Consider the following 13389-nt stretch of genomic DNA (forward strand, 5'->3'; position numbering starts at 1 on the left):
TCATGTTTCATTTCTGGCAACACCTTTGGTGCCGAATGTCGATGTTGTTCTTCGTATTTTAACTATTATAATTGTATTTGAAAGATTTGAAATGTTTGTCAAATGAAAGTTTTTGAACAAATAATTTATAAGTTCAAGCTGTTACTCGTGCTAATTTGATACCATAAGGTTTGTAACAAAATTTTATATTTTTACTATTCGCATAGTTAGTGATGTGAAGTTCGTACAATCGCGCACTCCCAGACTTGGGTTTGGCCCCTAATCTAGTGAATTGTGTTAACCTCAAAATTGTAATCCGCGTGATCTTGCATTATATTTAATAAAATATTATTTCAGTTAAGTTTATATTCTAAAACAATGGGAAAGGTCAGGTCAGCTCCTGGTGCCCCGCGGAAGCAGGGGTTCAATAAATCGGCCCATTCTATGAATCCTGATCGGCCCACTGAAGGGCTCAAAGGTGTTGGGAATGCCAGGACAAAAGGAACTATCAAAAGGCTGCAGATGTATCGCAATTTCAAAGCTAAAAGAGATAAGACTGGAAAAATTTTAACACCCGCACCATTTCAAGGTTGGTTGCCTTCAGGTACAAGAGCACGCATTGAACCTAATCAAAAATGGTTTGGAAACTCTAGAGTTATTTCGCAAAATGCTCTACAAAAGTTTCAAGAAGAATTTGGAGCTGCTATTAAAAATCCATATCAAGTGGTTATGAAACCAACCAATTTGCCCATTACATTACTAAATGAGAAAGCTAAGAATGCTAGAGTACATTTATTGGATACTGAAGGATTTGACAAAACATTCGGGCCTAAAAAACAAAGAAAAAGGGTGAACTTAAAGTTCAGTGACATAGGAGCATTATCAAAAGCTGTGGAAGAGAGTTCTAACAAGTATGATGAATCTAAAGATGTGGATAGAGTCCGTGAAGATTCAGGTGTAAAAGAAGGTCAACGAGACTGGGTATTTGGTGCTGGAATGAGTAAAAGGATTTGGAATGAGTTGTACAAAGTTATTGATTCATCTGATGTACTGCTACAAGTTCTTGATGCACGAGATCCAATGGGTACAAGAAGTCCATATGTTGAAAAATTTCTCAGGGAAGAGAAACCACATAAGCATTTGATTTTTATTTTAAATAAAGTTGATTTAGTTCCTAATTGGGTAACACAGAGATGGGTAGCTATACTTAGCTCTGAATATCCTACAGTTGCCTTCCATGCTTCTATGACACATCCATTTGGAAAAGGTTCTCTTATTAATCTTCTACGCCAGTTTGCTAAGCTACATATTGATAAGAAACAAATTAGTGTAGGATTAATTGGTTATCCAAATGTAGGAAAATCATCAGTTATTAATACACTTAGATCAAAGAAGGTATGTAAAGTTGCACCAATTGCTGGTGAAACTAAAGTATGGCAGTATATTACTTTAATGAAAAGAATATTTTTAATAGATTGTCCTGGTATTGTTTACCCATCAGCTGAAACAGACACAGAAAAAGTACTGAAAGGAGTTGTAAGAGTAGAATTAGTACAAAATCCCGATGATTATATAGAGGAAGTCATTAAAAGAGTGAGGAAAGAGTATTTAATTAAAACATATAAAGTAGATGGATGGGAAACAGCTACAGAATTTCTAGAAAAATATGCAGCCCGTACAGGTAAATTATTAAAAAAAGGAGAACCTGATGTCAATCAAGTGGCAAGGATGGTACTTAATGATTGGCAAAGAGGTAAACTTCCGTTTTATGTAGCTCCAGAAGGGTTTGAGATTCCTTTAAGTAAACAGCAAAAAGAAACAGAATCTAAAGAAACTGATGCTAGAGCTGAGGATGTAAATAAAGAGGAGTCCCAGGAGGGTACAATTATAGAAAAAGAGAACAATGTGACAGAAAAGCCAACTTTTACTATAAACAATGTTGTTATCGCTCAAGACTTTGCTAAAATTAGAGTGGGATTACAGTTTGACAATGATGATGATGTTAAACCTCTTGATAAAATGAATATACCTGATGAACTAAAAGGAATAGATGATGTTGAAGGTGATGAAACTAAAAGTGAAGAAATAGAAGATGATAATAAGAATATTGATAGTGATGACAACTCTTCAGTTATAAGTGATTTTTATAGTAATGATGAACTTGTTTGTAGTGACGTTGAAGATTATTTGACAAATGATCCAGATACAGTAAAGGAAATTAAAAGACAAAAACTAAAATCAGCGAGTGGAGCTTTTATAGTAGATGACATTCCTCAAAATAAAAAGTTCAAGGGTAACAATGACAATAAGGCGATTGATTCCAAAAAACTAACAGCAAAGCAAAAAAGAGCAATAGATAGAGCTCAACGTCGTACTAAAACTGGAAGTAACTTTTATGAAGTGTCTAATGTAAAAAACCGCAATAGAAATAAAAAAAAAGTGGTGTAAATTATGTTTAAAAATAAATTACTTTAAAACTATTTCTTTAATGTTTAAATTGTGTTATATTTACCCAATTAAAATTAAGAAATAATAATTTAGACAGGTAACTTTATTTGTAAAAAAATATTGTAATTTTAATTATTAACTTTTAATAAAGGTACCAATCATTTATTATTTCAGATGTCATCAGGTAGTGAAAGTGATGAGGATTATATACCTGGAGAAGTAGAACAGGTGTCAGAGGAAGGATCAGCAGATGAGGAAACAGACTTACAGTATGAACAAGAATTAGAATACAAAACAAAAAAGCGAAAAGCAAGTAAACAATGTAATGAAATCAAGAAGAAGAAAATAAAATCCAGGAATGACATTAAAAAGCTGGAGGCAGTAACAGAAGTAAATGTTGAAGTAACTGAAGAAGCTGTAGATCCAGAAGAACAAAAGAAACATGAGGATGATTTATGGGCAAAATTTTTAGATGGAACTGATACTAAACCTAAACCAACATGTCAACCTACAAAAACGAATGCCAATAGTATAGTTGATAATGCAGTAAAACAGCCATCTGGCAGTTTTAAAGGAAGTAATGATGATGAGAAGGCTAGAGAAAGACGTATTTTTGAATTTGCTGGTGAAACCATTGTTGTGGAAAATAATGTCATAAAAGAAAAAATTAACAGTGCTGAAAGCCCTGCAGCAGGTGATTTTTTTTGCATTTCTTAAATATTAACTGTCTGCTTATTCAATGGGACAAGAATATAGAACCCATTCAGTAGTTTTGTGTGAAAGGGTAACAAACATCCACAATTTTCATCTTTACAATATTAGTAAGATGACAACATTGTGCATGTTCAATGTGTTTCTCGCTATGTAGGCCCTTACTGATTTATACACATAGTATGAAGAATTTAATATAATAAAATCAGTAGTCACATAACAATATAGAATTGCAAAGAAAGAATTGTCATAACAAGTAACTAACTGTACTAGGGTTGACAAATATATTTTCAAATTAAAATTTCAATTTAAGTTCTTATATTTACAGCTAGTAAATTAGATGGTCCATCATCACGCGGCCGACCATCAGGTGGCTTGTCCGGTTTATTGAATAATTTAAACAAAACTGCTAAACTATCTACTTTGGAGAAGTCCAAACTTGATTGGCTAACATATAAGAAAGAGGAAGGCATAGAAGAAGAAATTGAAAGTCACAATAAAGGCAAGGCTGGGTGAGTGTACTAAGTAATGTTTTTCGTTGATATTGGATGGCAGGTGCAATAATTATTTATTAACACACATAATTACTCCATACAATAATGATTATTCAACTATCTTTTTACTGAGAAGGCATAATGATTTGTATTTAACTGTCATAATTATCCACGGTTAGCTTGTTAGTATTTAAAAGAGTGAAAAATATTGTTCCTTCTGTTGCATATTGATGTTGAAATAACATATTTCTTTCAGCTACTTGGATCGACAAGATTTTTTGGAACGAGCTGATCTACGCCAGTATGAAATAGAACGAGATCTGAGAATGAGCCGGCGCAGTAAACGATAAAAAGACTTACTTATATGCCATACAAAAGGTTGTACTTGACTGGATAAATAGCATACTATAGATGATTGATTAATCATCAATAAATCATCCTTCGATGCTTTATCAAAGTTGCACAGAGGATTTTCCGTGGATGTGGAAATCACCCATTGTGTATTTCGCGATTTATGTATTTTAAAAAGGCCATAATTGTTCCTGAATACTGTAAATCACAGCATACACTTTTAACACTTGTGAGCAAAAAACGAGGTTTTAAGTACTTAGTCTAATTGTAACTTTATTGATTAAATTGTATGGGTTTTGGTGGGTGTAAAAAAGTGCTGAGAGTGGTCCTTTGTCTGCGCTAACTTTAATCCACATTTTTTGATCGTCGCATTTGTCTACGCAAATGTCAACAATTTTCATTGTGGTTATACCACCGCTGTGATGTGGGATGATGTTATGTGCTTAATTAAAAGCATGGGATTCAACCTTACCTTATTGCACTATTTAATAAATGTTCTCATAGGAATACTAAATATTTTTTGTTTTATTGTATATTAGAGTGCTTAAATCATTCCAATCTGAATCAATTCAGTCTAAAAATAACTAAGTAATTTTACACAGAAATCTACCCAAAGATTAAAATCGTAAAGCATTAATTATTATAAATAATTATATTTATCTATTCCTCCGTTTCACGTAATGGAGTTTACCTACCTTCCTGATCATTTTTGCAGGCTATTTGAAAGGGCATGTTCCGTAACAAAACAGTGATTATTTAATTTCAATTGGTTCAAACAAAAGTTATACCTTATCAATTGCCCGAAATACCACGCGTTCAATCTGGCAGTATTTTGCTCGAGCCCTTCCACTATCTGCCAGATACGAGAACTCATACAATTTATTCATGTTTCTCATCATCATTTTATCTTTTCACTGTAAACGATTTTAATTTTTTTTAATAATTGTATTCACGGTTAGGTTATGTAGTGATTCTTTTCACATTACGAGTTTTACATACGAATGGCTTTATATTCAATTTTTTTTATAAGTACTTCATATAGTAAGTGTCACCCGAATTAATGTGTAAGTAAGTAATAATAAATTAATAACAATACTCCTACTTGACTATTTTTTAATGTCCTATTAAGGAATTCTGTACACCCGCCTGAACTAATGGTATATGCTGATGGGGTAATGATGTCCAGCGCAGACCGAACCAGGAGAATATAGCAAAAGTGGTGTGTCCTGGTGAGTTAATGTAGATAATATTGCAACGGGGCCAGTAGTATCCATTACTAACAATCCCATACTTCTCCAACACTCACAACTTATCCCTATTGAGGTAGTCGCTAACCTGGATCAGCGACGTGGTGGGTCAGTCGTATAGGGAATATATCCCTATAATATTATTCGACGACCTCGGTGGTCTAACGGTCTAGCACACCGCTTTACTACCGATGGTCGCGGGTTCGATTCCTCGCACACAAACATTTGTAGTCATGAGTATGATTGTTTGTATCGGTCTGGGTGTTTTCTATGTATAATATGTATGTATTTACAAAAAAAATATCTGTGTATTTGTATCAATTATCTAGTACCCATAACACAAGCTTTAGCTAGCTTAACTTGGGCCTAGATGGCTCTGTGAGAATTATCCCGAGATTATTATTATATTATTATTATTAAGTACATCGTGAAAGTACTGATGTGAGAATTGTCTGAAGTTATGTCTGCTGATTCAGTTATCTAATGTATAAAATTAATGCAAGTATGTAGCCTAGTGCGGCCTCAGAGGAGCTTCCTTCCGCGTACACTTGGTGGAATGAACCACCTGCCGAGGTTTTCTCTAGAGATTTTTGTACAGGATGGGGTTTTTCTTGAAGGGTTAATGAGGTTTCTTAAAAGTCGACTACACTCGAGTGACACCCCTGGTGTTTCAGACGTCTAAAGGCTAGCAATAGCACTTATCGCTGCAGTCTTCCCCCGCAGTGCACCGTCGGCCCACGTGACCCGTGAGCAAACATCGGTAGCACCGCATGGGTCTCGGGTCGAGTGATTGCACCCGAGCCATCGTCCACCCCACCTTCACCCGACCTGCCTCGGTCAGGGCTTTGGCTGCTGCCACTGGGCATCGCACCCAGATCGAGCCAACACCAGAGGGAGTGCGCCGGACTTCGCGTGTCTTCACGCTCAACTCGGCGCACCCCCCTGCCGCACTACTGCGGCGACGACATCATCGGCGGTTGCTGAATCGTCCAGGTCACTGTTCCTGATTTCGGCCGATTTCTCTGGCCTAGTGACCCGGATGCTTCCCTCCGGGACGATCTCCGCCAGCCTCGCGGCCAGCGAATTCGCCTTGTCGCCGGTGTCGGCGCCTGGCACTTCTAGGATGCGATACCCAGTCACACCCAGACGGAACCTAAGGTCGGTAATGCCGAGGTCGGCTATGGAGATCTTCTCCTTCGCCTCTCGGAGCAGCGACTCATAGGTCAGCCCTCCTTAGACGTCCAAAGCCTACGGTAAGCGTTTGTATCAGACGGGCCGTATACTTGTTTACCACCATTGTAGTATAAATAAAAATATTCTGTGTGACCTCACACTGTATTCATTCTAAATCTAACCTTTGATAATTTCTATATTTAGTGAATAAAGATATTTTAATTCGATTTGTTAGTATCGACATCATGGTGAGATATTTATAGATTAGTTTATTCGAAATTACCCAACGAAACGCATATCAAGTGATCTCCTGTTGTGAAATGTTTTCCAAGATAACATATGTAGTCATATATCTACATATTTTATGTCCTAGTAATTTAAAGTTGGAATACAAAATACGAAAGTGAAATTATATTAGTAACATTTAGCTTGGTATTCACATAGTTACGACGTCGTACAAGCCAGAGTAAACGATATCATAGGTATATTTAAAGATATGAAGAATTATATGTTTACATGTATCAATTTACTATAAAAATATGTATTAGGTATAATGTGCACTATGTAGTATGGTACACTGCTGTTGTTTTTACTGTCGGATCCAAAGGTTGTATAATTTTATCATTGGTACTATTGAGTTTGCTAAAGTTTGGACTGAAGTCGGAAAGAGTGCGAGAGAGTGAGAGAAAAAAAACTAATTACTTAAATTCGGTGATTAAATATGCAAACTGATGAAAATAGATTTAAAAAGTAATTACTTTTTGTAAATAGCGGTGTTTACGTAAAATTCAGGCTGTTGAACTCGCCGATATCGTAGTTATCTATATATCTATAAAGTATTATCTAGGTATATGAGACAATTTTAAAAATCGGTCAACGATTTATTGTATTTTTCAATTACATGTAAGTAAATAAACATGCAATGAATTCTTTATTTGTCTTTATATCTAATATTTAACTATTTCAGTAGCATTACATATGTATTGTTTATATTAAAAAAAACCAACAAGATTTAAGTAAACTTACCACAATATATAAGTTAAAACCGTTTCAGAAATGGCTTAATCGATTTCGGTGCGGTTTTAACTTATATATTGTGGTAAGTTTACTTAAATATTGTTGGTTTTTTTTTTCTCAGATAAAACAGTAAATAATGATGCTTTTTCATGTACCTATCCATATTTGTATTTTATTTCTTAAAACAATGATCTCTCATTCTTTGTTTTCTTTTATTTTAACATGTAATAGTTCCTGAAATGACTATTGCCGTTTCGCTGTAACAAAAAACAGCTAGAACACACAATAGCTTCCACATTCAGTGAAAAACTATTACTCAGTTGGTCTAATACAATTCTCACAATTCATAATACATTGGTCCTAAACATCACATATTGATGTGCATCACAATGGGTTAATAGTAGTAAACGAGCTTACAAGGTTCATTCCATCCATTCTCCTCAATCACGTCAATGAATTTGACTTGCGGTGATAGCAATCAATTTCAATCTGAGTAGGTATATGAACGAGCGGCCAGTGGCTACTGTGAAGTACTGTGTCGACTGATTTGCACACGTTGTGCTAATCAAGCTAAACAGTTTATTTGTCGAGGCCGTGTCGCATAGCCATAGCAGTGCTGAATTTGCTCCTGAGGAGGCAAGTGCTCCGTTACTGTACAAATAGTCTACGCATACGTATGCGACTGGATGTGATATAATTTTGTTTGTGAAGTGCAATTATGACAGCTTATGGGAGATGGACAATGTACGATGGTTCGATGGAGGGGGTTCAGGTCAGTGTATTAAAGCTTATTTGTTATACTACATACTATTTTATTACTTAATAGTATACTATTAGGTAAGTATGTATAAAATAATTCTATTTAAATTTGATAATTTTATTACACCAGATTCTAAATTACATTAGATTCTATTTATTTTAGTGCCTATTCGTTCATTGTAAGTATCGTGTTCGTAATATTACGTTTGCATCTTGACAAATGATTTTTATTATAATGCTTATTGTTTATGGCAGACTAATTGATACCAGTGATTTCATTTGCACAGACGACAGATAAGATAGGTCTGTACCAACTTTCGTCCCTAATTTTATACCCTTGCAAAATGTTTTTGACACAAAGGATAGCCTAATGTTACAATGTTTTTTATATCAAATTTCATTAGGTCTCCATTTTCAATCGTTTAGTTTTTGAAAATAACAAATGGAGACACTTTGTATATCTACTATTAAAAATAATCAAACATAACTTCCTTAGTACCTATACTGTAGGCAGCATTGTTCTGATTCCTCACTCATACAACAAAACAAAATATTCAGATATTTATCTTATATATAAAATTCGTGCTAGTTACCATACTCCTCTGAAATGCCTAGACCGATTTTTATAAAATTTAAAATGCATATTCAGTAGGTCTGAGAACCGGCTACTATCTAATTTTCATACCCTATGTTTTAATAGCGATTTTAATTTATAATGCAAAACAACGTGTGCTGGGGCAGCTGGTATTAAATAAAAATTTAAGTAATAGTTTGTCATTCTACAAACATTCTTTACAGTATATACATGAACACCGCCACGGACGTCAAGTCATCATGTAAAGCTCGTGATACTCTTCAATGGTTATCATTCCGGAGAACTAAAATGTCATGCCTCCGTACCCTACAATTTCTGAATTAGCGGAAATGGAATCACAAATTGTTAAAAGAATTAAAATTGTTTTTACTTGATGACATCTATTTGTTATCCTTTGAAACGCCCACCGTTGTAGGTCTAGGTAACACAATCCGAACCACATGTTCGTTTATTACTAATTAAGTACGTATGATGTCGACTCGGGAATAATTCACAAGTATTAATATTCATCAATTACTTAGGTATGCATACAATTGAAATATTGAAGTAATTATTTCTAATGATAAATATATAGTATGTAGATGAGCAACAAGTAGCTATATAAAAACTGCACAACATGCATTCCTTTACGTTTTTGTAATAAGAGTTTATAATTACGTGTAAAGTGATACTTGGTAGGTAGAATACGATTAGTTAGATTAATTGTTTTTCTTGATGGACATATTCATCGTCCAACGCTAAAACTAAAATATACAACTAGAATTGCATTTTCTCCCAGTCAATCGCATAGCTTGTTGTTTTACGGGGTGCTAGGCAAATTGGCATGTGTAATTTCGGGCCCCGTTCTCAAAAAGGCGGGACAATATGACTAGGTACAGCAATAATCTTATTCCCTATGACACCGTTCAAGTATCGTTGTACATATCATTGACATACCTGGTGTTAATGTGCTAAGCTCTTTACATCCTCTTTTCTTATGAGAACTGCGTAAAAGAGTGAAATGTTCTTTCAGCTTCAGTGTTTCTCGCCTTGAAATGACGTGAGGTCTTTAAAGAGAAAAACCTAAAAACCATTTAGTCGAATGAGATTGCAGTTAATCGAAAATGGGACAAACATGAAGTAAACTGTTTTTATTTAAAATACAAATATCGCGAAGAAATTACGAATACTATTGAGTAAATGATAATATCTTTTATTTAAACTCTCTTATAAGTCTAGGTATTATTAGTCTTATTTCGAGAAAACTCCTTCTGATCGGATCCTGAAAACTGAAACTACTGTTTACTTGCAGACCTATTCGTAGTCGATATGCGCATTTCTACAGGATCTGCGTCCACAAATCAATGTAACTTACGCTTAATTAAAGTAAATATGCCGTTAGCTAACTTGCATTCAATTTATATCCAGAACATGAACGGTGAAGGCGCGTATCTTAATGAATGAGGGGTCAAACACCAGTATCTTGTTCAATGACGTAATTCGGGACAGTGAACGTGGTAGAAAGGAAAAGTGGGCGAACAACCGAGTACAGCCTCGACGCCCACACTAGCACTCCTGCGTTCTCCTGACTATAATTCGACATCTTTATAAAGAGCAGAAAATTGTGATATTAATACAAGTATAGTTGTTGGTCTGTCTCATATTCCGACATTCAGACTTTTATCCTAAACCTAATTTATTTTGTAAGTAATGTTATACAATATCCTACCACAAACAAAACTGAATGGGTACATAACTTAGATTTTTATTAGATGATGATGGAATTGTTGTCTTGCCTGCATTACATGTTGGTGGGGCACTAGCCTTCAGCTTTCGGACACACAAATGTATTCGACAAAAAAATCCAGAGTTTGCTTCTACTTCTATTCGTACCGAGGGAGACTATACAAACTCGTCTGCCTTGGTACTTCTATTTCTCCTATTTCTGCCTCTTGGCTGCGTAAGTATTCCAGTTTAAAGTTATTAAATTGAGGATTCGCAGAGGGTTGACAGGGCGGTTATAAATTTATTTTGTGATGTTTGTGGCGCTGTGAATGTACCTACATATATAGGAGATAGTTTCCATTATTCATCAGATGGGCAGAAACTACTTTACACAATGATAAGCAAAGAGCGGAGAGAATAGAAATACAATCCAATTCACAGTTTTTTATGCATATCCTGTGTTGCATTTGTTGGTATATGTAAGTATGGTGTGGATTCTTACGGAGTGTAGTCGTGCTAATGTGAACTACTGTTTTTAAAATAATAATAATAACCCTATACAATTCACACAGCGCTTAATAGAAATATATCTACTGTGTGTGGAATCGAATCCACAAGCATCGCAAGTAAGGCTATCATAGGTCATATGATAAATCATTAGACCACCGAGGCCATTAAAATAAAACTGAAGGCCGTGCATAATTACAGGAACTTCAAAGTTTAATTTTGGGATTATAAATTCTGAATACTTCTGACCCTTCATTGAGTTAGCAAAAATATACCTATTAGATAAGTATACCTAATTGTTAATTTCTTCAAGAAACTTATTTTACAGGAATGTAGAGCTTTCTGTTATTCTTTTTAACTTTTCCATGACCGCCTGGCGGATACCATGACACGGCTAGTAATCTGGCAATTAATTTTAATTTTCGATCTTCCTCCCAACATAGTTAATTACAGTAAACAGACATGTATTGTTTTATGGAATGTACCTATGTCTGGTTGAAGATTTTGGGGTATTACAACAATTGGAGCAGAAAACTGTTACGTCTTCGAAGCTCGGTAATTGTTGAGTTGCAATACAACGCACCTATTGTCGAATGCGATAATATTTGCTCAGGTGTGCGTTTAGTTATACTAGCGGAGCCTGGCACAGGTGAATGAGTTACGGTGACGGCGGTAGTGTAGCATATTGCGCATGTGTACGCGCGTTCGATAACCGCACTACGGCCGTGCTCGCGGCACGTGTCCATGTGGTCGGCATTAGGGGTTCGAGTGCTTTTCGAGATGAAGGAGACTGTTCAGTGTTGTGCGACCCCGAGCGGCGCACGAGGGCCACGATACGAAGGCGCGGGGTGAGTGATGCGCGCAGCGGCTCTCGGTGGCGGCGCGGCGCGCCAGTCGTATACTCGCGCTTATCGGGTCGGTTGCTAGTCCGGTCTCTCATTCCAGCGTCTCTCTACACGCACTCGTATTCTGATTTATTGGATTTATATTTTTTGACAGTGCAAGAATTTTATTTGTCGTATCATAATAACGACGTGATGTGTGAATTCGAGCTGTGCTTGTACTGTGGTGATATTGAGTGAACTTGCGAAAATTTGCTTTTCGGGGAAAGTGTTTTTCTTGTGTGAGGCGCCGGTGGGACCGGCATCGGGCGGGCGCGGGCACGTAGTGGCGGGTTTGTTGGATGGTGCGGCGCGGGCGGGCGCCGGGGCGCGGCCGGCGGCGCCGCTAGCAAAATGTCGATACCCCTAGGCCGGGAGACTGTGCTCTCTACACAGGTGAGTCTTGGTTGTTCTCGCTTTTCCGACTGAGTTGATGTGCGTGTGGCGACCGCGTGCCGTGTTGCGTATGAACCTAATGGAATAAGTGGCTGAGGGTCTAGTTAGAGGCCTGCGCACCCAGTACTTTAGTACTAGGGGTTGGGTGATGTGACGTACATTCATTAAAATGAAACGCAAAGCAGTTTAGCGTCAGTTATTAACATATGGCATGGTGTGGTCTCTATACCTAGAGACGATGATGTTGGCGCGGTGATGTTTTAAATTTTTCTGTAGATAGAGACTTTGGGATAAAAATATTAAATAAAACTCTGAAATAGTTTTAAATTTACATTAAATCTGTGGGATTATACATATTCTTTTGTATTACGAAACTTAGTACTTCAATGGTCATAATTTTCATCCATGTAACAAATCTAATTGTTTAATATAATTCTTGACACAATGATAATTTTCTTTTGAGATAAAATGTTTACATTTTTGTCTGCTTACGGAAATGGGCAAATGCCGAAACGTAATACAGTTAACGGTACCTACTTATATTCTTCTAAAATAAACAAACAAACATAAATAAACAAATGAAGGCATGTCAAACGTATCATGTAGTCACAAACTATAATAGAACTTATTTCTATTTAGTTTATATAGGTATGACTTTTATGATTCTTATTCTGTAAATATATTCATATTATACAAACAGACATAGTCATGAATACATATGTTTGTCCTATGGAGCATCGAATCTACGATCATTAGAAGGGGAGTCCAGTCTGCTAAACTACTACGCCTCCGTCCGTTGTCGTCAATCACATAATAAATATTTATATATTTTCAATGCAAACAATTATTTATATAGTTGTATAGAGATAAATATTATAGCTACCATTTTAATATGGAACAACGATAAAAACTTCCGGTTTTCATCTCTTGAGTATTTTATACTTGGGTGCCGAATGCAATAACAGTAAACACTAGTACTTGACAGTGACAATTTTGAGGGTTCCAAATCTTTTTACAGATTAACAAATAAAATCATTATTATGAGAAGGTAAAAAGTATTTGTAAGCATATTGTTGCATAAACGCAGCTACAGAACTGTTAGGTAACAATACGTTGTTAGGTTTAGT

The 13389-nt window shown here is 35.8% G+C and overlaps 3 protein-coding genes across 4 annotated transcripts in view; all 3 read left to right on the forward strand.

Annotated features, from left to right (window-relative positions):
- The first annotated feature begins 84 nt into the window (after window positions 1-84).
- On the forward strand, window positions 85-4408 carry LOC131848050 (craniofacial development protein 1). Its single transcript, XM_059197807.1, has 4 exons — window positions 85-168; window positions 2602-3121; window positions 3467-3650; window positions 3889-4408. The coding sequence occupies exons 2-4, from the start codon at window positions 2602-2604 to the stop codon at window positions 3980-3982; spliced, it is 798 nt and encodes a 265-aa protein (XP_059053790.1). The 5' UTR covers window positions 85-168; the 3' UTR covers window positions 3983-4408.
- On the forward strand, window positions 251-2513 carry LOC131848049 (nucleolar GTP-binding protein 2). The gene has a single exon (XM_059197806.1). It carries the CDS (start codon window positions 358-360, stop codon window positions 2425-2427), a length of 2070 nt encoding a protein of 689 aa, XP_059053789.1. The 5' UTR covers window positions 251-357; the 3' UTR covers window positions 2428-2513.
- Window positions 4409-8083: 3675 nt separating the features above from the next.
- Window positions 8084-13389, forward strand: part of LOC131848251 (breast cancer anti-estrogen resistance protein 1) — a 64913-nt gene continuing 59607 nt past the window's right edge. Inside the window, exon 1 of one of the 2 annotated variants that reach the window (XM_059198049.1) lies at window positions 8084-8192. In XM_059198049.1, coding sequence (XP_059054032.1) covers window positions 8139-8192 — 54 coding nt within the window. In that variant the 5' untranslated portion in view covers window positions 8084-8138. Of the gene's footprint in view, window positions 8193-11747; window positions 12263-13389 lie in introns of those variants that run through there. The other variant, XM_059198050.1, reaches the window with a different exon arrangement.

This window comes from Achroia grisella, unplaced genomic scaffold (genome assembly GCF_030625045.1).
Source record: "Achroia grisella isolate CSIRO2021 unplaced genomic scaffold, CSIRO_AGI_Agris_v1 utg546, whole genome shotgun sequence".
Taxonomy (NCBI): domain Eukaryota; kingdom Metazoa; phylum Arthropoda; class Insecta; order Lepidoptera; family Pyralidae; genus Achroia; species Achroia grisella.

What these genes read in the sequence shown, in the direction of transcription:
- LOC131848049 (XM_059197806.1), top strand. Translation starts at nt 358, where the DNA reads ATGGGAAAGGTCAGGTCAGCTCCTGGTGCCCCGCGGAAGCAGGGGTTC.
- LOC131848050 (XM_059197807.1), top strand. Translation starts at nt 2,602, where the DNA reads ATGTCATCAGGTAGTGAAAGTGATGAGGATTATATACCTGGAGAAGTA. An exon ending in TGCTGAAAGCCCTGCAGCAG is followed by an intron (nt 3,122 to 3,466) that starts GTGATTTTTTTT and finishes TTATATTTACAG; the next exon opens with CTAGTAAATTAGATGGTCCA. An exon ending in CACAATAAAGGCAAGGCTGG is followed by an intron (nt 3,651 to 3,888) that starts GTGAGTGTACTA and finishes TATTTCTTTCAG; the next exon opens with CTACTTGGATCGACAAGATT.